Raw genomic sequence first — 26,508 nt, 5'->3', positions numbered from 1 at the left:
AATGACTAGACACTTCCGGAGTATTTCCGGTAGGGTCGCAAGGTCTGGATCGAGGCCTTCCATAGTAAATATGCTGTATTTGAATATGTCATACTCAAAGCCTTCTTTCCGCGGAGCGGCGGTTGCTTCGGATCTGTTACTGTAGACGGTGACGGGGGTGTCGCTGATAATCTGTCGCTGATAATCTGATAAGTATGTGGCAGGGACTAAACACGATCACAGACTTTAGAGGGAAAACCAGCACACCGCAGACCACGGCCTCTCTGTGTGAGGATCTAAACGTATTCTACGCTAGATTCGACACAGCGAACACCATGAGACCGGACAGTGTGCGCACCGCGGATGACGTCAGTGCGCACACTGTGTCTGAGGAGGATGTGCGGAAGTGCTTCAGGAAGGTGAACGCACGCAAAGCTACTGGTCCGGACGGGATTCCCGGCCGCGTCCTCAGGTCATGCGCGGCTCAGCTGGCTGGAGTGTTCACGCACATCTTCAACCTTTCCCTCTCTCTGTCTGTAGTCCCAGCCTGCTTCAAAATGGCCACCATCGTCCCTGTACCCAAATCCTCCACCATCTCCTCATTGAACGACTGGCGACCTGTAGCCCTGACCCCCATCGTAAGCAAATGCTTCGAGAAGCTGGTCAGGGACTTCATCTGCTCTGCACTACCCGACTCACTGGACCCTCTACAGTTTGCATACCGCCACAACAGGTCCACTGATGATGCCATAGCCCTGACACTACACACTGCCCTGTCACACCTGGAGAAGAGAGACACGTATGTGAGGATGCTGTTTGTAGATTACAGCTCAGCATTCAATACCATCGTTCCCTCGAAGCTGGACAGGAAACTGCAGGATCTAGGACTGAGCAGCTCCCTCTGCAGCTGGATCCTTAGCTTCCTGTCTGACAGACGCCAGGTGGTCAGACTGGGCAGCATCACCTCATCCCCCATCACACTGAACACTGGTGCTCCACAGGGGTGTGTACTGAGCCCTCTCCTGTACTCACTCTACACCTACGACTGCACAGCCACTAACAGCTCCAACATCATTGTGAAGTTTGCGGACGACACTACAGTGGTGGGTCTTATCACCAACGGTGATGAGACGGCTTACAGGGAGGAGGTCAGCGCCCTGACCCACTGGTGTCAAGACAACCATCTCACCCTCAACGTCGCAAAGACAAAGGAGTTGATAGTGGACTTCCGGAGGTGCAGAGAAGTACACACCCCCATCACCATCAACGGCGCTGCTGTGGAGAAAGTGAGCAGCTTCCGGTTCCTTGGAGTACATCTGGCTGAGGATCTTACGTGGTCAGTACACACAAACAAAACAGTGAAGAAGGCGCAGCAGCGCCTCTTCTTTCTCAGGAGACTGAAAAGATTCGGCATGAGCCCCCGCATCCTCAGGACCTTCTATCGCTGTGCCATTGAGAGCATCCTCACTGGATGCATCACCACCTGGTATGGCAACAGCACCGCCTACAACTGCAAAGCTCTCCAGCGAGTAGTGCGGTGCTCTGAACGGATAATTGGAGGTGAGCTTCCCTCCCTCCAAGACATCTACAGGAAGCGCTGCCTGAGGAAAGCGGGGAGGATCATCAAGGACTCCAGTCACCCCAGCCATAAACTGTTCAGACTGCTTCCATCAGGAAGGAGGTTCTGCAGCATCCGGTCCCGAACCAGCAGACTGAGAGACAGCTTTTTCCATCAGGCCATCAGACTGCTGAACACGTCATAGACACCTCAGCTTCACTACTGGAACTTCAACATTATGCACTCCACACTGTATATAAATGCCACTTGTTTTGCACATATTCAACTCTGTATATTTTATATATTTTATTATTATTATTATTATTATTATTATTTTATTTTTTTACTATTTAATTTGTAAAAATGTGTATACACACACACACACACACACACACACACACACACACACACACACACACACACACACACACGTAGGAAAATATTTAGTATACACATCCAGAAATGCATACACTATTATATATTGTACATATATTTATTAGTTTCAGGTTGGCCATTCTTGTATTTTGCTCGTTTGTGTTGTTGTGTTTGCACATCTCTGTTGCTTGTGGGGCTCGCACACAAGAATTTCACTCGCATGTGCTGTGCCAGTGTGCCTGCACATGTGATGTGACAATAAAAAGTGATTTGATTTGATTTAATCGACGAGGACCACTCGCTGCTGCTGCCTCCCATGCTAGCGGCCTCGGGAGAGCAGATCTCTTCGCCGTCCAAGTACACAGGAACGCTGCTGGGCTGCAGAATCAAAGGATCCATCTTGCGTCTGTGCCTAGAAATTGTGACGGCCTCCTCTCTGCTTTTATTCCCCTCCCCTGCCGCAGACCCCTCCCTCCCTCTAAAAACTTTTTTCTTTTTTTTCCAACAACAGGTGGCGCAACAGGTGGCGTGCTTAGGGGATCAAATTACACACTTCCGGGGGTTTCCCCCTCCCTTCTCCGGTTGCAATTCGTCACGCTTAGGGGATCAAATTACACACTTCCGGGGGGGAGGGGGGAGGTCAAAAGGTCATGATTAGGGTCATCAATCAAATCGAATCAAATTTTGTCATAAGCTGTAGGGAGTATCTCTCTCATATGTTACCTCTTATACAAATGGCTATTGTACCACAATTGACCAAGCCTATCCGTTGTATCAGCAGACAAAATAGTTAAACTGAAAGATGCTTTTTCCCCTCGCTTTTCAGGATATCAGACTACCTGTCCAATATTATATAACCCTCATTAAGCCCATACTTAGGCAACTGCCTTGATGTATTTTGTGGTTTTTGTTCAGAACTGGAAAAAAACAGAAAGTTGCATGTTACCTTCTCCCCAAGAAAGAAGAACTGTTATTTTAATCTTGCTTACAGGCCCGGCCCTAACCAATCTGGCGCCCTAGGCAAGATTTCAGGTGGCGCCCCCCTACATCGGCAGTGTAGTGTATGTACTCACAAGAAACCGAATAGCTTTGTCTTTGACCTTTTTTTTTTACTTAAAGAAAGCAAATTCACAATCAGAATAATTAACAAGATAAAAAAAATATATGAATAAATAAATGAATACAAAAAATTAAAAAATGAATATATGAAATACAATAACACCGCTTGATGCTGCTGCAAAACTGGTGGGTTGTGCTGCTGAGGTGGAGGCAACAGGAAGACCGCTTGATGCTGCTGCATCATGGCTGGGTTGTGCTGCTAAAGCTGCATCACTGGTGGGTTGTGATGCTGAAGTGGAGGCAGCAGCGGTAGATGTGGTAGATGGCCCAGGGGTGGGATTTAGAAACTTCAACAGTGCATCTGAAGAGAGGAGTATGTGACACCACTGAGTATTAAAGTCTAATAATAAAAACATATGATTCCAGGAATAAAATGAAATTATATAATATAAATGAAAAAGCAAAGAGATATATGTATGATGTTAACTGATATGCAAATTAGATTAGATTCAATTTATTGTCATCATTACAGTGAAATGCTGAATAGCAGAATGCAAAGTAACAGTATAATATCATATGAGAATGTTATGTTATGATTATCTTTGACCGAATCACAGCAGTGCTCATATTAAAAAACAGCATTCCCTCTCATGTGATATTGCTTAATTAACATTAATGATGTGCACTTTAACAACTAGGCTTACAACTATAATATATACAGGGGTGGAAAAGTGACTATTACTTGCAGGGTAAACGTTAGCTAACCAGAAGGCAATAACAATGTAAACAAAAAACACCTGCTTAAAAGATGAATACAAATGAGGAAAGGTGGGAGTACTGTAATTACCTAACGTTACATTATTATTTTCCATAACAATTTAGCCCCCTCCACAATATTAACTGACGTTAAAACAGTTAACTAGCTATTTATTGATTAGCAATTAGCGAATCATGTAACATTAGCTTAATGCTAAAAATTTAGGTTACTATCACATTCAGACAAATAATTTCATGTAGGCTAACGTTACCTACCTCTGTCTTTTTCTCGTTTCTCCTCCTCTTCTTTTCTCTTTTTTCTTCCCTGGGCACCTGACAGCTTTGGCCGTTTTGACATCTTGTGTTGATTTTTTGATGTGGTGACGTCCAAAAGGAACCATGATACGGGGAGGGAGGGGGCGCACCGTGCGGGGGGCGTAATGTTGTAACAAATAATATTTCTATTAAATAAGCTTTACTTTGCATTTTAATTAACGTGGGATTATTTTTTGTATTTAGAAATAATAGTACCAACTTTTTTTTTTTTTTTTCAACATTTGTGGCACTGGCGTGGCGCCCCCTGATGGACGGCGCCCTTAGCATTTGCCTATACGGCCTATGCCACGGGCCGGCCCTGCTTGCTTATTAAAAGCGTATCTTATTTGTTGATATTTGTCACTGTCCGTTCGTCTTATATTCATTTTATTTTCATGTTGTTGTTGTTTTAGGAAACGAAGGTCACACGCACTGAAACTTGGTATCTGAGTAAAAATTAATGGTAAGCGGAACAGTGTGTTGTGTTTTATGTGTCAGGGTCATGTTTTATATAATTATTTTTGGCACACTGACTCCTGGCTGAATTATTTACCAAGCCCCTCTGTTTGTGGTAATCTGGTAACATGCACGTCTAGTGATTTCTGGCACTATTATACTTTTGTAGTCGACTCTACTCCCAAACAGAAGTCCGACAACAAATTTGTCATACGAGTTCATTTAAGGACGATGCAAGCACAAATTTGATCAGAAATGAACGAATTTGATCATTGTACGTAGACTTTGCAGTATCACCTCTTTGACCAGGTCAGATTTATTGTAGCAACGGCCCCTAGCAACGCACGGGACCCATGGAGACTGCAGTGTCTGAGTGAAGGAATGCAAATCTACAACAGTCGATAACACATAGACAACAACAAGAAATCCAGAAAACAAAACACAGCTGGTGGTTTATGAATTTCAAGGATTGACTTCACATCGTTGCTTTAAGGTGAAAATGGGATGCATGAACTCCACGATCACCGCGGTCCAAACGCTGACAGTGAATGGAGACGAGGTAGGCTGGGTGTCCCACCACCCACTAGTAAAACCGGGGACAGGACGCTAGAGCTGGTGTTTGTTTGTGACAGTTTTTAAAGAAAATTCATAGAAAGTTGTAAGGGAAGTGAAATTTTCCTTTTGAACATAGATATTTATTATGAAGTCTTCTCTAGCAGGGGAAAAAAACATTTTGTTCCTTTTTTTTGGAAAAACAGCAAGCTGAAAGACTGGTATAGCCCAACTCTCTCACATAAACTATAAAGTTAAGGCAACAAGGGCAGGTGCCTTCACAATGCTTCTTCTTCTGTGGTACGAACCTGAGTAATGATGGTTAAGTCCTATCAGACCAGCTTCAGATGTGTCAAGGCAAAAAGAAAAAAAAAGTTTGGCATTATCAGTGTTAATATATCTTACTTTTTATAAAGACTAAAAGTTTGGGCTTGCTCTTAAAGGCTGAAGAAGAATCCAGTTTCGTCTCATTGCAGTCCTTAATGCAACTTTTGTTGTTGTTTTCAAAAATGGGGATTATTTATACACATATATATCTATATATATACATATATATATCATTATTATTATTATTATTATTATTATTATTATACGATTATAATAAAGAAAAGAAGAGACAAATGAAAAGACACATTTTTGGTCATGTCAGTTGCAACAGATTTGATAAAAGTGGTTTCCCCTCTAAATCTCATGAATGAATTTATATTTCACACGAACCTCATAGTTTATACCATAGTTGAAAAGCATTCCTTAAAAATACAATATGGGGCTCAAAGAAATCAACTTTTTATGTAGGTTTATTTCACACTGGACTTGTGAACTTGCGCAGTAAACTGTAGTTGTGTTTTATGCTGCCGGGTTAGTTTAATCAGTACCAGTGTACACTATAAGAAAATAAAAGGTGAATATGTATTTCGGTGTACTTTTTTTTTGTAAAATGTAGCTGATTGAGACTGTGAAGTAAACCTATATGACAAATTGATAATACGTTAACACAGATGTTACCATGACAAATTCATGTCTGTGATACCACAGGAATGATGTCAGGATTTAATAATGTCCCCTTTCTGCATTTATTTTCTGTGTCTGTGCTGTCAGGATGACACAGGAAGTAAGGTCAGCGGTCGTGGAGACTCAGCTGTGTCAAAGGGCACAGCAGACAGCGGGGTGGTGATGGAGAACAGAGAAATACCTGGTGACATACCTGGAGCAGTGCCCCGAACACTCCCTCTTCTAACATCAGAGAGCATCAGAGAAAGTGAGTGGACAGATTTACACAGGACAGTGAGTGTGTAGTCTGACTCATCAGGCTGTAGAGAAACAAATCAGGAACAAATGGGCCACTTTAAGGGTGCCATGTCTACAGCTAATATTTATGGAATATATGTATGGAACATTAATCAAGTCTGGTGAATGGAATATTAGGATTTCCATGGCCTTTTTTTCAATACCAAGAAGAGCAATGTCCATCAGCAGCTGGGTCTAGATAATTCCACATGTTGCACACTGTGATCTGCCTTCCTCTTTCCCAGTTTCACTCTCTCAACTGTTGAGAAAATATCTGGATTTGCTGATAAATCTTAACCTTCTACCTGTTGCCTTGACCCACTTTCCACTCAGGCAGTTATATCCTGTTTATTTTGTTCCTCTCTCACTCATTGAATAACTGACATTATCCATTTCTCCCTAATCTCTGCCTTTTTCCTTTACCTCTAGCTGTGATAATTCCAACTCTTAAGAAATCGAGTGTAGACCCATCACCTTACTGTCACCTTACTAACAGTCATCTCTATGAGCAAATTGAATCTGGTTTTCAGCACCTTCACAGTACAGACAGCCCTGGTCCTTTAAGCCCTTTAAGTCTCTCTATCTCTCCATCTCTCACCTCCAGGTCTCCCTGATCTTTTGCACATCACCACTCCATCCTGTTCTCTGAGCTCCTCATCCTCTGTCATTCTCATTATACCTTCTGCACTCCTGACGACCATGGGCATTAGAGCTGGCAACCGAGTGGCTCCTCATCTTTGGAACTCGCTCCCAAATCACATTCAGAACACTGATTCTCTCCCTCTCTCTATAACCACTGTTAAAACACATCTGTTTAAGCTTGCCTATTCCGTTTTATTTTAATTCTGTGATGTATTGACTTTTTTTTCCGATGATGTCTTCAACTGTTATTTTATCTATACTGTGATTTTGTTATTTATTTGCTTGTAAGATGTCCTTGAGTGTATAATATGTGTTTGTTTATTTCTTGTTTTTTTGTTGGTTTGTTTTTCCAGACGTACTTCTGTGGGATAATGAAATAACTGAACGCCAGAAGTCCCACAAGATCCTGGAGGAACTGCTGAATCAGGGCATCATCCCAAAGGAACAGCACAGAGAAAAGAGCAGCAGGGTTGGAGAAGCTTACAGCATCATGGTGAGTACCTGGTGTGCACAGCATGGTACGACCTTACAGGCCAGTTATCTGACAGCTTTACTGCAAATGGAGCTTTACTTTTAGTAGAAAGACAAGCACAGTGATATAAACAGGGTACATATTCTAAAAGATGCTTTTTTTTCTCAACACATCTGACAAAGCGAAATAAAAACTTTTTCCATAGCCTGACTGCTACTGTCCCTGAATCTGTGGCATCCATAATAATGCTGCGGTTCAACAAACTTTTACTAAAGAAAAAGAAAATAAGGAAGAACACCATGAACCAAGCACAAAATGAGCTGCCTGATTCCATCTTTGCCCATAAACTCATACTCATAAGCTAAACTATCCGTCCATTCCATTCTGCATATTAAATTCAGGGTCACGAGTGTGGGGGGTTGGGGGCTGGAGCTTATCCCGTCTGCCATAGGGCGTGAGACGTGGTACAGACAGGTTGCCTGTCTAAAAAGATGCATGAAGTGTTTTCTGTCATTTTCTGTGTTTGTATGCATCAGCTGGACGACAATGAAGGTGCCTGGCGCAGGCCTCCTGCCAGACTGGAGTCTCTGAAGGTGAAGAAAGCTCAGAAGCTACACACCAGAGAAGAGTTTGAAGAGAAGATCCGGCTGGCTGAAGAGAGACGCAAGGTGCCGTGTCTGCATGACCATTTTCCCCAACACCTCAGCTCTGTCATGTCTTTTGGTTTGTTTTGTTTTTTACCAGAGTTTTCTTAAAAAAAAAATCTTGCACTCTCCACTCTCTTTCAGTTAAAAGAAGATAAGCTCAAGATGCGTTTAAGGAGCAAGTCTGCACGTGTCCGTGTCCCCGCCATCATCTCCAGCACCGAGAAAGACAAAGACATGTCCATCACCCCTGTGGAGACGCTAGCGGCACCACATCCCAGCCAGGTGATGCGTGAGGCTGCAGAGGGAGGAGAGTGGGTGAGAGAGGATGGAGATGGCAAAAGGGAGTGCGAGGAAGAGGCGAAGAAGGCAGGGAAGAGAGAAAGGAGAGAGGAGGGAGGAGATCACCGAGGGGAGGGTGCAGAGAGGGAAGTTGAGAGTAGAGAAAAGGAAGAAGAAGAAGAGATGACCCAGGTGCAAGAGTTCACAGCCTCAGGGGAGCTGGAGTGTGATTCTAGCTTCCAACATGCAGATGACAAAGAAGAAGTATTTTAAACTATTGCACAAATCAGCCATCAATCAGCACAAGGGGGTACGGGAAGAGAAACTAAGCCAAAAATACATTCATTTTGCACAGTTGAGAGTTGTTTAAGCTTGTAAAATAAATGTATTAGCAATGTGTACAATGTATATTTAATGTGTGACTGAACTTAATGTTGAAGCTGTGAAGGTTTGCAGAAGAAAAACATGAAAGCACATTGGAACATGAGGGTTTTCCATTAAATTCAACGCATTTTACCTCACTGAACACTTTAATAAAGATTAATTGATGCACTTCATACCAAAAGACCAAATCGATTTTTGTGAGTGCTTTTGGTTGTTTGGTCTTTGTTTGTTTTTTTCACTATAACTGAGAGAAATTGCTGTGTTATCCTCTCACGTTGCTGTGAAGGTTGTACTCTGTGCAGCTGTTCTGTTGGACATAAGGTGGCACTGTTTCAGTGGGTTAAATGTGTGCTGCAGCTTGTCTTATAGAAGAGTTAGCGCACCTCTTCTATAAGACAAGCCATGAGTGCTTTTGGCAACATGTGAGGAAGGGCTTGGTGTAAAAAGATGTGTTTAAGGCAAAGTAGGAAATCCCCATTTTCTCGTTTTTTATGGTTCAGAGAGTGTGTGAAAAACAAGTGTGTGATCAGTCATTTATTACAATCCATAAAATGTAAAAGCTTTAGAGGTTAACCACAAAAAAAACCAGAACATCAAAACATATTTTTGAATGAGAGGTTAGGGCTGAAACCTAAGTGTGACTGCTGTGGCCATTCAGCTGTTTCCTTGACCTTTGACCTTCAACTTTCCTTTGCCTGACTGGCAAATGATTGACAGATATTTTAAGTTTTAATTTCTCTAAAAACAGCCAATATGGAAACAGCATTTACAAAGTGGACTTAATGTTTGCAGTGGTTCAAGGTTCCTGGTGATAAAGAATAAATGAAGCTTTCATTGGGGGGCGGCATATTGTTAGAGGATTCAGACTAGTCAGCATGCTGCAGAGACAATAAGAGCATGCAACCTAACCGGATCCCCATTGTTGAGCTTGAGAAACCTGATATCAATCCCCCTTTATTCTGACTTTTAAGGGCGTGTGGCTGCATTAATAAAACAGCAAGTGAACGGAGACACGGCAGAAAGGCGCTTTATCAGGTTGCATTTCATTGTGATGTGACGTCCTGCAGGTGGAGGTGACAACACTGGCTCTTGTCATTCTTTTAGCTGGAAGAAGACAGATTTTGGTTGGAGGTGAATAAAAACGCAATTAGTAATCTTTACTGATCTGAGTTTCATAAAGTTTAGACTGGTCATCAGTGGCTTCCCACATAGGAATGAACAGCACTTGGTAATGCTCCCACCGTAAATGTATCTGCTCACTGTAGGATAGATGTACGTATGTAGGCCAGCTCGCAGAAGTGAGGCACCATGAATGATTAATAGAAGAGTTCACTCTCACATTACCGGAGTTGAATTAGCTCTTCTGGGCTGTTCGGGAGGATATTGAGAGATGCAGCAGTATGGCCTCATCCGACACTGACACCTCTGTTTCAAACTTTTTACACTGGACTAATGACCTTTCCACTCAAGAAGCAACACAATTAAGACTCTCTAAAGACATACCCCTCACGTATTGTGCATGACTTCTTTCTTTACTTATTTATTCAACAGGGACAGGCATGCCATTAAACAGCAATACACCAAAAATATAAGATGCAAGCGCCAGATTATACCAAACTACTAATTCACATCTGTAGTCCCAGCCATTCAAGCTGGACTGTGAATCTTCTCAGAGGATTTTCAAAGGTGTTGATCTGCTGTTTATAAAAGGGCTGAACTCTTTTTCCCCATTCTATTTGTGAATAAATAAATAAAGTTTATTCTATAAATGTAAAATATCTAAAACTGTATTTGCAATAAACTGTCAAAACTAAAAGATTGCCAGTAGAAAGTGAGTATGGTTTACTTGAGTTTAAAGTTAGTGCTATTTGTTCATTGTGAGTCCAAAGTACTTAAAATAACTTTATTTTTCTGAGAGATCACTTCTTAATTAATCAGTTCAGCTCACATATTAGTTTACATTAGTTCAACTGAGAACTAAAACACTGTGGAGGGTGAAAAAAACCCCCCCAAACATCCAAATTATTTTTCACTTGAGCTGTTCCTGAGTCACAGGTACTTTTTGTGCCAAACGTATCATCAGTAGTGGTGTGCGGATCGATACTGAAATATCGATTGTTCCGATACCAGCAATTTATGTTCTAGAATCGATTATCATATTATAATATCGATATTTTAGTACTCTGGGGTAAATTTGTAGTTTTTCCATTAAAATGAACGCAGTGGAAAGAAACTATACAATTCGGATCGTCTAATTTGGAAGGAACTACTTCCTCTTACGCCTTTCATAGTCATATGTGGAATACGGCTGTATAAATGTGTCGCAGCCCCTGGCATTCACACTCACAACAATGGCTGAGCGCAAACAGAGTCCTGTGTGGACACGTTGTTGTGGCAACACCACTGACCTCGTCAAACACCTCAGAGTAAATCACATCACAGAATATGATAAGCTTATGTTGAGGTGAACAGAAGAGGAGGACAGGGACAGGTGCTGCTAGGGCGAGACAGATGTCTCTCGCAGAGTCCTTTAGTGCTGCAGGCAGGCAACATGCTCAAATAGCGCACAACATCAGTTTTTTTTATTTCTATATGATTATTCTGCATTATTAAGCAATAAAAACAAGTTGTCTGATGTCCTCTAATCATTATGAAGCAATATGGTTATGTTATTATTACAATTACATAATACAATTATATATTGTATTATGAAATGCAATGAAACATTAAGTTTTTGTACAGAGTATCGGTATCGGATCAGTATCGCTGATACCACCCTGAATTTTGCTTGGTATCGGATCGGAAAGGAAATCAGTGGTATCGCACATCACTAATCATCAGTAGAATCGGTTTTTGTTGGGCCCTGATGGTTCATTAAACGCGGATCTTTGTGGTGAAGGAGCTCCAATGTTTCACACTGAGCCGCACTTCCCAGCTGTTTGTGCACGCTGGTGGGAGGAACTAAAAAGTGGGTGGAGTTAGAGGCAATGCATTTAGGAATGGGTCCCAAACCTATTTAGTTAGACGGCAGAGTTACCAAGAAGAGCTGGAAACACCTGCTGGTATCTTTGGGACAATCCGCTCCATATTTCTACCCTCTTACTGTCGAACTTAAATCTACCTCCAGGCTTCTTTTGTCTTCTTTTCTCCTATGAAAAACTTTAGAGCCAACTGATCTCTCACTTTCTCTCTCTCTCTTTCTCTATCTCTCTAGTCATCCAAAGTATTATCGATAAGGAGACATTGCACTACTACTATATTTTTTTATAGTTTCTATTTATTGTATTTTTTTGCACTAACGATGCACACCACGCAAAAGGACACGACCTATACGAAGATCTTTGTTGGGGGTCTTCCCTACCACACCACGGATTCCAGTCTCAGGAAATATTTTGAAGTTTTTGGTGAGATTGAAGAAGCAGTGGTCATTACCGACAGGCAGACCGGCAAGTCTAGAGGTTATGGATTTGTAAGTATCACTCAGTAACACCACAGCTTTCCACAGGAGTTTATATGCGTCTATTCGTTCCAGAAATTCGTGTCACCACGTTTCTTCTGTTAAGGCTCGCTTCTGTTGCTGTCTTGCACAACACCATGACTAGCATTGATATATCTGTGGGTCACGGGTTGTTTATGTTTTGATAAGCAGCTCCTGCTTAAATTTGTCACTGGCTTCTGTTGCAATCTCGCACCCACCAACTTGTTGCGCGCTGGTATGCGCCCCGACACGCATTTTTTTAAGGAGCTGTTCACACAGTGGCAGCTGCGGTGGGCTGAAAGAAAACTCTCGATTATGTCTTGATATTGTAGAGCAGGGTTTTCGAAACGGTCACAGTTTCTTCCTCTTAGGGTAGTTTACACCGTCTTGCTGAGACTTGTCATCAAACCTGAGAACCAAAGTGTTTAATGTTTTTGGGTTGTTTGGGGGGGGGTTTGGAGACGAGCAACCATCACGGTTATTCAATAATAAATCTCTTTATTTGTACATATACATATAGTTTGACTAAGCTGACCTTCATATACATGTAAGAGAATTATCCAAAAAAAGAATTATGGAAGCCAAGCCTGAGCCTTTATTTAAGTAACCTAATTTTATTCTTATCTACCCTTGATTTAATCAAATATTTACGTTTGTGTGCTGGGATCAACGTTTAACTTCACGTTTGCTTAGATCCTCTCTTTACTGCTCTTTCTAAATCATCTTTTTTTTTTTTTTTATTTACCTTTACTTTATTGTCTCCCAAATAATGTTTATGGTCAAGCTCACATGAATCCCTCTGATTAGAATTAAAGGCTGTAAAAGGAGAACTGAGGGCTTTGGTTTGGTTGTGGTGGTCAGCCTGGCTACCGTTCACTGCTGATAAGTTTCATCACATCCACACGAGGGTGATAAATGTGTATGTGCTGTCAAATACCTGCCACTGTCAGTGATGGCCACACAGGCGCACACAGAAGGAGGCCTCTGTGCACACACACACATACCCACACACACACACACACACACACACTTATACTTCTTTGAAACATGTGGTTTCCCTCTTTCTTACAAGCTCCAATCATTATTGAACCCTCAACTGCCTTTAAAAACATCCTCAGCTCTTCGTTTATCCTTCTCTCAGGTGACGATGGCAGACCGTGCAGCCGCAGATCGGGCCTGCAAGGACCCCAACCCGATCATCGATGGCAGGAAGGCCAACGTCAACCTGGCATACCTGGGTGCCAAGCCTCGGGTGATGCAGCCAGGTAAGACCAGCCAGTAGGATGTTTGTTTGTACCTCAGGGTTTGAATCTTAAATATAATTTCAAGTTGTTGTTGCTAGAAGTCAGTTTTTGTCTGTATTTGAAGTTATTTTGTCTTGCAGGTTTTACCTTCGGTGTTCCCCAGATTCACCCAGCATTCATCCAAAGGCCTTATGGGTAAGGACTAACAAGTCGACATGTATTCATTTCCTTGAATAAATGATGTCTAATCATCAGAGTTGGAATGTAAGCTATAAATACACCTTTTCTTCCCCAATGATTGTCCACCCAAAAAAAAAACCTCCAGTCAAAACTGCTTTTCCTAAGTTCGACTGTTTGCAGAAATACGTGTGAGTGTAAATACATTCTTGTGTGAGTGTGCTGAGTGGACAGTGATGGAAACTTTACAGCCTCACTCAATGTTATCTATCTTTCTCTGGTTCGACAGGCTCGCTCTCGGTTAAGCTAACTGTGCTGGTTTGTGGAATAGTTCTGATCAGAGAAAAGGAATTACCTGTAGACTCAAACGCACACAAACAAGCTCTCAAAATGGTGATTACAGATGCATGTACGTGGGTTTCGTTTGGACTTCTTTTTCATTTTATTTAAATAGAACTTAGCTTTGTGTGCCGTTATGAAGTGGTGTTGTTAGCTAAACCGTGTGCTTTCTTTACTTTAGTGATAAAAAAAGTAAAAGAAAAGAAAAACTGGACTGATTGTTGTTTTTGTGGGGTGTTCTTTTTCCTTTTTGTGGAAGCGTGTCTACTTTGCAGAGGAGAAGATTTTTTTTAAATTATTATTATTATCATTGCTTTTAGCTTGTGGTTGATCTGTTTTGTTTAACAGGATGTGCTGTTACATGTTTCTTTCTCCTCCTTCTGGCTGTCTTGTTTGAGTGAGTGGTGACTTTTCTGTGTGGAGTTTCTTTCTTTCACCCTTGCCCCCCCACCCCACACTTTCCCCTCAAAATAACAAAGCCTATCACTGCTTGCATGTGCTCAGTGCATCTTCCTGCTGTTTCTTACATTAACACAACACGGCAGAGACCAACTTACTGTGAAATGACCTCTTGTGGTCTCTCAGCCTCCTTTTCTTCGCACTATTGGGAGATGCGAATGTCTTATGAATGAACCGAAAGCATCCCAGTTAAAATGTGAGCTTATATGCGTCTGACTACACCTGAACATACGGGGGTTATGGGGTCTCACTGTGCATCTGCACACGTCCACATGCACCCAGCTCAAGTCAGTCAGCACCAAAGTCTCCACTGTGACACAAACAAATGTCTGGATGTCTCTTTTTCTATCTCTTATTCTCTCAGAGCGAGCTTTCGTCACATGGGCTCGTGGTGTTAAGGAAAACAAGCGCACCCATTGTGCCACACAAAGCCCTGAATGCTGACAATGCAGTCGCATGAAGCTGAGCTGTGTGTGTGTCTGTGTTAGGGGGTCCAGTGAGGGTGCACGAGCTGTCGCTGTGTGTCATGTAAGAGCAGGGAAGAGCCCATTTAAACAGGGTCATGTGAGTGTGTTAGGGGCCGGCCTAACATATAGCCTTTAACTCTTTATCCCCGTTAAGTCGACTTTTGACGTCGCCTCTGTACACTTAATGACAGGTTTTTGCACATCAGCATATTTCAATAAAGGCATGGTTAGGCAAAAAGAGTTAACCTCCTTGGACCTGGTGTCCAAATATATGGACATCACATTTTGGGTTATTTAGACCAAAATACTCAATTTTGCTCTACAAGGGCCTGATGTCCACTTACGAGGACATTATACTGCTGCTGTTCTATCAAATTTTTAAACAAATATCCTCATATGTGGCTCTCATTTTTCTTAAAAACAAAAATAAGATAAAAAAATAAAATCGGGCAATTCTTTGTTTTTACATTCATCGGGCCCCAATATGCCCAAATATCAAAGAGAAATGAAAAATGCACGCCATGGAAGAGTTTGGGTCTTAGGACGTTAATATGAATTTGTACAAGTTATGAATCATACATGACTCATATCTGAACAAATGTAAGCACACTGTTAATCTATGAAAGCAAATTACAGACAGAAGTCTTTTTCCATGTACAATGGAATTAAGTCCAGATTTTAGTGAAGAAAATTTACTTAATTAAATGGTATTTTCCCCACAGTGGCTTTCAAAATCCAAAAAGGATGTCAATGTGGCTGTCCTCTGATAGTCCTGTGAGCAGATAGGCTTGCATAAACTGGCGGCAGTGTCGTCTTTTTTCCTTTTTTTCACATACCTGGTGAGGTTGGGAGGTGAATTCCAAAAGGGAATTTAGCATGACCCACTCCAGGGACAGCGGCTGGTGGGGAGAATTCACGAACACGTGTCAGGCTCCAACCCTGTCACTTCACCTTCAGTTTGAACATGGTGCAGAGAAAGTTAAGAGCTAGCCAATCAAATCATCTTTACAGTCGACCCCCACCTGTTTGCGGTTTTTCTGGATTTTCTGTGGAACTAACTGATTTTATTTTCACGACAAAATACATTTTTTATGATTAAAAAAGAAGGTGTGTTTCTCAACATGGGGAAATGGCATCAGCAGACACGGGGGCGGCTACAAAATATCCCAAGACCTTCAAATGTTTTAGGATGATAGTTTATGGTATATATGGTGTTTGAACTATTTAAATAGGCAGTTATAAGCATTTTTAGAGCGGTCTCAAGTGTTTGGTATTTGGTATTTGCAGCTGGTTGTGGCCCTTAGCCCCAGCAAATACTGGGGGTCATCTGTATTAAAATGATCCACCAAAGCGTTAACTGAGAGAACAACTTGGTTGCCTGTGCAGTTCAGTATTACATAAAAGAAGTTGCTGTGAAAAATCAGCCTGGTGTATATATACAAAGAAGCTAGTGTGGCTAATGCTAATCGCTAACTGATGCTTGGCCAGATTTCCTTGTAATGATTAGCTATTATCGCTATGGCGATCGCACCAGCAAAGATATCCCCCCAGCTGAGGAAATGTAACTGTGTGAATAGGGTTGTCATAGTATTAAAATGTCAAACTTGGGAAGATTTTGACCACATCCTGCAACAGCAGAAGTAATGGCAAAGAAGTCATATCTCAAAAACTGTTTAATACTTAAGTGTTGTTGAAAATGAAGATTCAGTGATCTCTTTAAAACGTGCTGTTCAGTGTTATGAATGTTAACTACTTCAGCTGTTAGTAACGGTAGGAGCTAGTTCAGTGCCTGCCTGGAGACCACTGTTGTTGTGATTTGTTGTGACTATATAAATAAAACTGGACTGAATACAAGCGTCACAAAGCGAGCTCAGGGGAGGCAGAAACCTGCTGTGGAGCAGAAGACCTCGTAAACAGATTAGAAGAAAAGCTGCAACGAGTAAACAATTAAACCTCATGACTTTCTGGCTGCATTCTTCCTACACTTGCCCCACTTTGCGTTCTTTCTGTCCTTGTCCCCACAAATATGTGGAGACATACACTTCTACTCTATCCGCAAGGGACTCTGCAGAGAGTCTGTTTTTAACACAATAACAGTAACTATATGCAACAGATATCCATCTTCTTCAGGGAGCTCCAGAGATGTAAGGCAGCCATTGAGGAAAATTTACATTCATAACCTTTGAGTACATCACACTGCTCGGATTAAGTTCCAATATCCACATAAACACCAGACCTTAATAAATTACTTTCCATGTAAACAGCTGACCCGAAGTCTTCAGTCTGATTTAGAGAAATACTAGTGTGTAACTGCAGCCACGATCTCCACAGCAGGGAATAAATTTGTTAGAAGTAAACTCAAAGTGAGAGAGGCTTAGGATGAAAGCTCCGGTGAAAGATACAATTCGCAAATCACAAACGTGGCAAACAGCGTCCTCTCTTCCTTTTGAAATGAATCAAAGAACCTCTTTAGATTGATGGTCCCTTGAAGTCACTTCAGCACTGAAGTTTGCATTTTCAAAAATTTTTTTAAAGAGACAAACGATCACAGCTGAACATCCTTTTACATCCAGCGGCTCAAAAACTGAAGTTCTCCTCTGCACGCTCAGAAGATGTATCTGTGCTGCTGCTGTTGCTGTTAATACGTCCACACAGAGTGACTGGTGAAGGTTTCGTACAGTAACTTTATCCAGGTAGCCATCTGTGTTTGGATTATGACTATGTTACAAATATTTAAGTGCATCAGAATCACAGTCAGCTTGGTCGTAACAACTCTTTAAATTAGGAAATGTTTGTGACGTCAACCTCTCGCACTTTGATAACGAACAAGTCCACATGGCAGACAGCATGCAGGCTGGAAGACAACCTTTATTTAGCCTTGAACTTTATTGACTACTGGGACCTTCCAATAAAGAAACGCACACACAGGAACAGTCAGACCAGCATACCTGCACAAATCAGCTACATATACTTGGAATAGACTGGGATAACTTAAATGCTCTTATTTTATGACCATCTGCACAGAGAAAAGCCGTTTTTAGTTTGTTTATTTTAATGAGGCAGAGCTTTGCTTCCTATGGCCGAAAACACAACTTATGCTATGTGTATATCTGTGTGTGTTATTCAGTCTATACCAACTTATACAGCTCAGCACCACCAGTATCTTGTAATACAGATTTAATAATGTAACTGCAATAAGATCTAGGAGTCAGACAAATATTAGAAAGTGTGCGCAAAGATGTGAATATCACATTATGAGATTATTAGATTTGCTGTCTTGCACAATGCATTTTCAGAGCACAGCACTCTATGCTTGCATAGTGCTTAGATTATCGAATTATATTATTATAGATCTAGTACTAACATGAGATCTGAAGTCCTGTTAGGGGCTTATTTGCTGTGCTTTTCACACAGAGCACCTGTGGGTCAGCTGCTGCCTTTTTAACTGATTAATTCAAATCCTGGCATCAACTGTGCAAACAGAGTTACAATGTGTTTGTTGATCGGTACACTCAAACCACCCCCCCAAAAACTCAATAAACATGAAGTAGTAACTTTGAGTAAAATGCAACTGAAATATATAAAAAGTTTCTTTATTAAAATAATTAACAATTAAGGATAATTTGCTTGGTATAAACTGAATGAATGCCAATTAAGTAAATTTCATTGAACCAGAATCCCTTAATTATACTCATGTAACAAAATTAAATGGAAAACTTACACTTAATTAATTAGTTGATTTGTTTTTTTTTGGGGGGGGGGTTTGAGCGTGTTAGACCAGCAAATACTTGCACAACTGAGCAGTCGAGCAGTGGGCGAATCTTCCACGCCTGTCATATGACGTTTTTCCTCTCTTGATAATTCAGTGATTTCACACGAGATAACAGCCTGTAAACATCTCTCTGCACCACTGCTGCTATATATATATATTTTTTATTAGGCCAGTAAAATATCTAAAGCCTTACTGAGCCCACTGAGTTTCTTTAGTGCCACTTTCAAAGTGAGTTTTTTGAATCACATGATACTGAAAATGCTGCTTCAGAAGGTTTTCTAATTAGTTTAACTCTGAAAAAAAAAACAAAGAATCTTTTCAGGATAGAAATTTTCTTACCAGCCTTCAAAAATGCTCTTATGTGGGTATCTTTAGCAACAGCAACACCATCCCTTCACATTTCCACCCCTTTGCTTTTCACGTCTTTTTTCAGTTGAGTGATTGTGCTGTGCCCTTGTCATGGTTGTTGCTTTTGTGAAATGTTTTTTTCCTATATATCCTCCTCTCTGACACTTTGCTCTTTATGTTCTCTCCTGTTTTTCCTGGTCCACTGTTTTCGGTTGGGATGTGGATTGAATTTGGATAATGGAGTGCTCACAATAGGGTTGCCACGATAGATCCCACTTTTTTTTTTAAACTTTCTGATCGTTTTCTCTCTCAATCCAGACGATAAAGTGACCACCTGATATCCACTGATTGTGCAGATTTTTCCTCAACAGATTTAACAGCAATCGTTATTTAAAGTTAGATGCGCGGCTGTTACTGGAATTCTGTTTTCTCACTTCGTTTGAGTTCAATTCGAGGAGAGGGGATATCAAAAAAGCAACATTTCTTATTTTTGCTTCTTACTAAAAAAGTTGATTTTTCACTTCTCTCATTCAGAATGGTGTAGATTATAAAAACTCCCTTCCTGCTTGCTGTGCAGCTGAGTTTCCAGACCTTATAGAGACTAGGGGCTGGGATAAGGCTATGTCATGGAGGGCAGAATGTGCTCATTGTTCAGAATTGTTTATTTAATCGAAACATCCCTCTCAGTGCAGAGCCTAGTCCCAGCTCCCCCCACAGCCTCTGTGGCTCATTGTCCCGACAGAGAGGGGGAAATGGCCAGCAGCGTCCCTTTTTAAAACTGTCCAGCTGTCAAAGTGGCAGTGACATTTTCACAAAGCTTCCCTGGGCTCATCTACTCTGTTCACACACACACACCCCACCCCCTGCCACTGTAAGCCACCCGAACCCCGCTGCCCCTGCTCTCCCTCCAGCAGGCAGGGGACAGCACCAGAGTTAATGTACAAATTGACCATCAGATGAGCTGCAAGGCTACAAATCTCAACCCTCTTCTTTCTCTTTTGTCTCCACAACGCAAACTCAAACATGCCCCTCATGCTCTGCCTCATAGAGAAGATGATGTCAGTACTTCATCCAGATGTAATCATACGAAAGTTGGTTTTTTTTAATTAAGAAGGGAAACAAAGAAAAAAAAAGTCTGGGTGTTGAAAGATTTTCTCATGTTCTAGTCTTCTTTTCTAGTCAAACTTTTTCTATTTTGGCAACCCTATATTGTTCTAATCCTTACTAGCAGGCATTTTCTTGCTCTTCTTGACTGGTGAACTGGACTGGGTCTGGGTGGTGGGAGGGCGCTTGGCCTTAGTGTGGTGGAGTTGGGTTTTTGGGGGGTTGGGTCTTACTGTCTTTTTAATGTTTGGCACTGAATCAAACAACTGTCACATCTGTGTGTTTCTCCCACAGCATCCCGGCCCACTATGTGTATCCTCAGGCCTTCGTTCAGCCTAGTGTGGTCATCCCTCATGTGCAGCCTGCAGCCGCTGCGCCTCCCACTGCCTCATCCCCCTACATCGACTACACCGGAGCCGCCTATGCACAGTATTCTGCTGCAGCAGCCAACGCTGCTGCCGCTGCCGCCGCCGCTTACGAGCAATACCCTTACACCGCCTCCCCAGCGGCCACAGGCTACGTGGCCACTGCCGGATACGGCTATGCTGTCCAGCAACCTTTGGCCACCGCTGCCCCGGGCTCAGCCGCTGCTGCAGCTGCAGCCTTTGGCCAGTACCAGCCTCAGCAATTGCAAGCTGACCGCATGCAATAGCAGGTCCTGCAAGTGCTGGACATGCAGAGCAAGAAGGAGGCCCACCCCAGCTACAGCTGATCTGTTAAAAAAAAAGAAAAAAAAAGAGGGAGTGGCGTTAAGGGTGTGGCGTGTCAACAGCTCAAAAGCAGAGTTGCTTTAAAAAGGTGGTGATGATGATGATGATGATGATGATGGTGATGGTGATGATGGTGAGGTGGGAACTTTTTACAGTAACTTTTCAACTTGCTGTGCTTCAACCAAAAAAATGAAAAAAGAGAAAATGAAAAAAAGCCGCAGGACAAATAATGAAAATGGTTTTCTATTATTATTATCATTATTGTTGTTGTTGTTGTTATTACCATGATTATTATTATCATTACTATTATCATTGTAGTACAGTACTTATTTTTAGAGATCCAGGAACTAATCCCTGTGGTTGGTATAGGTCCTATTGCTGTCTTTAACGTTAGTTTTTAGGAAAATACTCCTTTTTTTCCTCTTGTTAGGTTATTTAATGCCCTCATAACATTTATATTTATTATTTGTTATTATTAAACACTGAGGGCTCTGCTTGTTCTTTTTGTCTTTTCAAGTGCATTTTTGGAAGTTGATATTTTCTGATAATCAGGGAAATGGAACGGTTTCCACTGTGTTAGCTATTATTTTGTGTGACTCGCCGTGTCACAAACATTTGAAGAACTACCTTATTATCTTCCTGATGCTGAATGTCCCTTTTTTTTTTAAACTCTGTGTCTCTCAACCTCTTGACCTATGCAAAGCAAACAAATCACCATGAGACAAAGAAACAAAGAAAAGAAACTGAAAATGTCATCAACTCTGACTTGACTCTTGGACTGAAAAAAAAGGGGGGACTTGGCAAATAAAACAAAGGCACTGACAAAAGGAGAGAGACTGAAAAATGGCTTCGGACAATGAGAAACACTAAATCTGTTGCTTTTCCACGTTTCGCTCATATGTAAACTGACACATACATCCAGAGCTGCACACATAGCAGTCAAAGACAAAGGCAAGCGCAGTCGTGCTTCTCTCTGTCTCTGCTTTTGAGAGAAGCAGAAAGAGGGAGAGCAGCAGCAGCTGCTGGTGGGGGGGGGGGGGTTGGACAGAGCCAGCTCCAGCGCCACACAGACGGATCACTCTGGAAAGAACGCTTCACTTGTGCTCGTTTGTTGAGTTGTCACATTTTAATCCCCGGCCGAGCCCTTTGGGAACCAACTTTAACCCCCACCCCCACCCCACTCGACTCATCCTCCACCCCGGTCATTCAGCACTGCCCCCGTCAGCATTTCCACCTCTGTGCTGCTGTAGTCAGGTACGCACTCACAAACACTTTCACCAAAGCCACCCCGACAACTGGCCTGCCTCATGTCTGTCAAGAACACCAGGTGGGGTGGGAGGATGTGGGTTTCCTCTTTGACGTCGTGTTGGTCTCTCTTAAATGTGCCTTACATTTTTACTGCTATTTAAGAGAGAAAAAAACTTAAAAAAAAAAAAAAGAGAGATAAATCTACTATTTAAGATATTTATTTTTGAGGGTTGACTATGTTGACACTCTGAGAGTAGAGACTTAGTGGCGGTACTGTATTATTAATATGATGTACTCATCTCAAGGCATATATAAGTTATTGATTAGTTTTATTATCATTATTATCATTATTATTATTAATAATAACATAATCAACCAAAATGTTGATATAGGAGTTATTTAAAAATGTGCACTGTACTTCTATTTTTTATCTTTTTTGATTCTTCGGAACATGACATTAAATATCAGCTTCATGCCTTTTTGTATGGAAGAACTTTATTTAAATGCAGGTCTCCTTGCATGCAGACAGTACTCTGCCTCTTCTATGTTTAGAGAAGAGGAAAAACTAATCTTTTTTTTTCTTTTTGGTAAAAAGAAGCAAAAAAAAAGCTGCTTTTCTCTACTAGAATGTATAGCTGTTGTCGAGGTTTCAGTAGCTGTGCTCTTTTTTTGCTTCATATTCATCAGATGGGCAATTTTACACTGTTGGGAATTTTTATACTTGAACTCTTTCTTACAAGGGAAATAAAATAAACAACAAAAAAAAGTTTAATGAAGCTTTTCATTGTCACTGGATGAGGGCATGTAAAGTGTTGTTATTAAATGCAAAGGTCCTGTTGATATTAAAACCTTTACTTCAGAATATCAACTTAAATTTCTCAAATTGGAATAAAATGTTCGATATTTAAAAAGGCTGCTTGTCTTTTGTTTACAGAAACACATACTGTGGTTACTGGTCTTTCTCCACAAATACACCTCAGTCTACTGTTAACAGATTTCTGCTTTGATATGTATGAAAATCCAGAGTTGGTTATAAACAAAAGAATATGATTGGCGTGCATGCCAGGGGGAGTGGTCAGGGAGTGTGACTACAGGCTGCTTAGTAAACAATGAAACTGTCAATAAGTAAAATGCTAATGCTAATGCAAATTTGCTATCATTTCATTGTGATCGGAAGTAAATGTACACTTTTTAAATAATGGTGCTGAACAGCTACCCCTGTTTTACAGTGTGATTTGACAAGACATAAACCTATTAACTTCTCATTACTGATGAAGATTGACAACAGTTGGTCGTTTCTCTTTGCCAGAAACAAAAGAAATTGTTTGACAGTGCTCACTGGACTGACCAATACTCTATGTGAAAGACCCCAGTTTGGGTTCAAACCAGTAACTCTCTTTCTGGGAGCTTAAGCTGCCCAATAACCCTTTAGCCTGAACCATGAAATAATTGCCACAGAATTCTATTTTTTGAAAATGGATTGTTTATTTATCCTTTTGACAAATAAAATAAAAATAATTCAATATTAATTACATTAGATATTATATATATTATATTTCAGTATTGATTGTATTTTATTTAGCATGTAATTGTATTGTAATCTATTTCTTAAAAATGAAATATACAATTTATTTTGGTTTATGGGCCCCTTTTCCATTAGTACCTACTTGGAACGACTCAGACCTGCTCAACACAGCTTTCCGGGGCGATCGTGGCTCAAGAGTTGGCAGTTCATCTTGTAATCGGAAGGTTGCTGGTTGGAGCCCCGGCTCCAACAGTTTCGGTCGTTGTGTCCTTGGGCAAGACACTTCACCTGTTGCCTACTGGTGGTGGTCAGAGTCCGGCAGCCTCGCCTCTGTCAGTTCGCCCCAGGGCAGCTGTGGCTTACCATCACCAGTGTGTGAATGGGTGTATGACTGAATGTAGTGTAAAGCGCTTTGGGGTCCTTAGCGACTAAGTAAAAGCTCAATACAAATACAGGCCCCACTGTCGCCAAGTGCTTGCTAATAGGGGTCATTGGATTATTGGGGTTTCCTCTGTATTATTGTAGGGTCTTTACAATATAAAGCACCTTGAGGTGACTGTTGTTGTGATTTTCGTGCTATATAAATAAAACTGAATTAAATTAAGATGGGTTAGTGAAGAGCACCCATGTCAAACTAAATAGAAGCAGCTGTGTCCGTGTCCAAACCAAGAAGCTCTTTCAAATGAGGCCACTGCCATGAAAGGTTATGAAATGAAAACAAAGTTGACCATGGATATTTAAAAAAACAAAACCCTGTTATAAACATAAGAATAGCAAAATTATATTTTTTAACAAGTTTTCATAATTTCTGAAATGATTGTGAAAAATTGTGTTTATTTATGTTTGAACATAAATATGTGACTCTGTAAGTCTGAGTGTGCGTGGTCCCACATGAAACCACGTTATGAAACACTGGAGTTAGTCACGCCCAGATTGAGTAACCATGGATACTAATCAAGTCGAGGCCTATCAATGATTAATCCCTGCTCTAATCAATAAGTCATGTTAAGAAGAGTTAGCTGCTCGCTTTCTGACGTCTTTCATTCTACTCAGAGGAGCATTTTGGTCGCCACTGAAACATGAAACTGGGTCACATTGCTGTGAGTGTTGACCGTGACACAGCATGGACGCAGCAAGGCCTTATGGGTAAAATCAGTAGCACCTGACATCATGCCATAACAAGATTAAAGCTGTTACTTTATTAAAAAAGGATGATCCACAGCTGCAACCCTCCTCTAGCTGGAGTTTGAAATGGCCTCAGAGTTTAGGATGACAGAAGGGACTGCTCTGTGAAAACAGATGGAGGTTTTATATCTTGCGGGTGGAGGTGCTCCTTAAAGTGTTGATGCTTTCTTATTAGAAACTTTAAGACAACTTGTTAAAAATACCTACACTGGGGGAAAAAACTAAAGAAAGAGTCACAGAAGGAGTGGCAAGCTTTCAAAGGATTAAAGAAATCTGTAGTTTTTGCTTGTAGAGAATGTTGTGTAGTCTGGCTCGTATATCCCCTTTTTACTCAGTTTGAGCTTTCAGAGCACTTTCTCCTACAAGTTTCATTCACCCAATCACACACAATCAAACAGGGCTTGTATCTATACCTAAGCACTTTTTAAAATAAGATTCATGCACACATATTCACACTCCGATGGATACACAGGGAACAACTAAGTGTTCAGGATCTGGACCTGATTCTAACTTATGCCCTGGATAACTCTGAAGACTCAGTGTTGTTGCACATTCTCAAGATTGTTTATTAATCTTTTTAAATTATTTGTCTGTGTCTAAAGCTTCCTGTGCTGTTTTGTTTATATTAGTCTAAACTTTGTGTGAAGAGGCTAACTTCACCACCAACAATATTCAGCAGTGCTGAAATTGTAGCTTTTGAGAATTACCTCAGAACATGTCAGCTAGCTTACTGGAAACTTCTAACTACACTCAGCCTCACTGATTCCTAGATGCTACACCACACTGTTACCATACTGTTTATAAAAGATGGCTGTAGATGGGCATTCATTAGAAAAGTCCCATTATGAAACCTCAAGCTGTGCATTTACATGGCCCCTGCCTTGTTGTTTTGAAATTTGTGGTGTGCAAGGTGCAGATGACAAGGTAAGCCTGTCCTAAACCATACTTGGCTTTATCCTCTTGTCCTCTATTACTATAATGCTGACTCTCATTTACAAGTAAACCCCTGCTGTCCGTTAGAGAGAATGCAGATTTGAAAAACTTCTACTCTGGCTTTGCTTTTCAGACCTGAGGCGTCAAGGAAGGAAGTTCACCACCCTCAGGCTTTCTTTGCATTAGCTGGCTCAATGGGTATCACTGAAACGCTGAACAGGACCTGCTCTTGATTAGGAAATGCGCTTGTTGTATGTTGCCATGGTGATTTAACCAGGTAAAAAGATAGGCACTTTCATGACACAGGAACTCTGACTTTGTGCCCATCTTTTATATACAGTCTATGACTGCAACAGACCAGCGTATGTCTGCTATTCTTGGACCTCAGTGGGGTTAAACATAGGGTTTGGTGTCTGTTTACCTTGGGGAACTGAGGGAGTATTTACGTTAAAAGTAGAAAACTAAAGGGCAGCTTTAAACCTTTAACTGATTTTGGAGTTATTGTTGTGACTTGTATTCGTTTAGGGATTTAAAATGTTGAAAATTTGCAGTCTTCAATTTTAAAGGTCAGCGAAGGGGTAAAACTTCATTTCATTCCCATGCACTATGAATATGATGATGATGACTGCCCAGCTTGTAAAAGGCCATTCCCTCAAAAGAGCCCCATGCCGGCATCGCCACAGCACCAATCACTTGTCTATTTTTAGCAGAGCTCTCCGATGCTGCCATGTTGTCTGCGAGGCAAACGTCTCTCCCCC

General features: G+C 41.2%; 2 protein-coding genes across 3 annotated transcripts; both read left to right on the top strand.

Annotated features, from left to right (window-relative positions):
• The first annotated feature begins 1,954 nt into the window (after nt 1–1,954).
• Nucleotides 1,955–8,942, top strand: stmnd1 (stathmin domain containing 1). 2 transcript variants are annotated; one of them, XM_080296605.1, is made up of 5 exons: nt 1,955–4,505; nt 6,149–6,308; nt 7,333–7,472; nt 7,988–8,119; nt 8,240–8,942. In XM_080296605.1, exons 1-5 carry the CDS (start codon nt 4,503–4,505, stop codon nt 8,648–8,650), a joined length of 846 nt encoding a protein of 281 aa, XP_080152731.1. In that variant the 5' UTR covers nt 1,955–4,502; the 3' UTR covers nt 8,651–8,942. The 2 variants fall into 2 exon arrangements, with proteins under 2 accessions (XP_080152731.1, XP_026012984.1); XM_026157199.2 differs by lacking the exon at nt 1,955–4,505 and adding an exon at nt 4,719–5,057.
• Nucleotides 8,943–11,784: 2,842 nt separating this feature from the next.
• Nucleotides 11,785–21,359, top strand: rbm24a (RNA binding motif protein 24a). Its single transcript, XM_026156439.2, has 4 exons — nt 11,785–12,230; nt 13,381–13,504; nt 13,624–13,678; nt 20,444–21,359. Exons 1-4 carry the CDS (start codon nt 12,063–12,065, stop codon nt 20,799–20,801), a joined length of 705 nt encoding a protein of 234 aa, XP_026012224.1. The 5' UTR covers nt 11,785–12,062; the 3' UTR covers nt 20,802–21,359.
• The last annotated feature ends 5,149 nt before the right edge of the window (nt 21,360–26,508 follow it).

This window comes from Astatotilapia calliptera, chromosome 22 (assembly GCF_964374335.1).
Source record: "Astatotilapia calliptera chromosome 22, fAstCal68.1, whole genome shotgun sequence".
Taxonomy (NCBI): Eukaryota; Metazoa; Chordata; class Actinopteri; order Cichliformes; family Cichlidae; genus Astatotilapia; species Astatotilapia calliptera.
Note: the sequence above shows the minus strand (reverse complement) of the source record. Positions and strands in the feature narration are given on the sequence as shown.

Bases quoted from the DNA above. Each gene is read 5' to 3' on its own strand.
- stmnd1 (XM_026157199.2), top strand. From the start codon at position 4,998: ATGGGATGCATGAACTCCACGATCACCGCGGTCCAAACGCTGACAGTG. The intron at 5,058-6,148 runs GTAGGCTGGGTG...CTGTGCTGTCAG, and splicing joins TGACAGTGAATGGAGACGAG to GATGACACAGGAAGTAAGGT. The intron at 8,120-8,239 runs GTGCCGTGTCTG...ACTCTCTTTCAG, and splicing joins TGGCTGAAGAGAGACGCAAG to TTAAAAGAAGATAAGCTCAA.
- rbm24a (XM_026156439.2), top strand. From the start codon at position 12,063: ATGCACACCACGCAAAAGGACACGACCTATACGAAGATCTTTGTTGGG. The intron at 12,231-13,380 runs GTAAGTATCACT...TCCTTCTCTCAG, and splicing joins AGTCTAGAGGTTATGGATTT to GTGACGATGGCAGACCGTGC. The intron at 13,679-20,443 runs GTAAGGACTAAC...TTTCTCCCACAG, and splicing joins TTCATCCAAAGGCCTTATGG to CATCCCGGCCCACTATGTGT.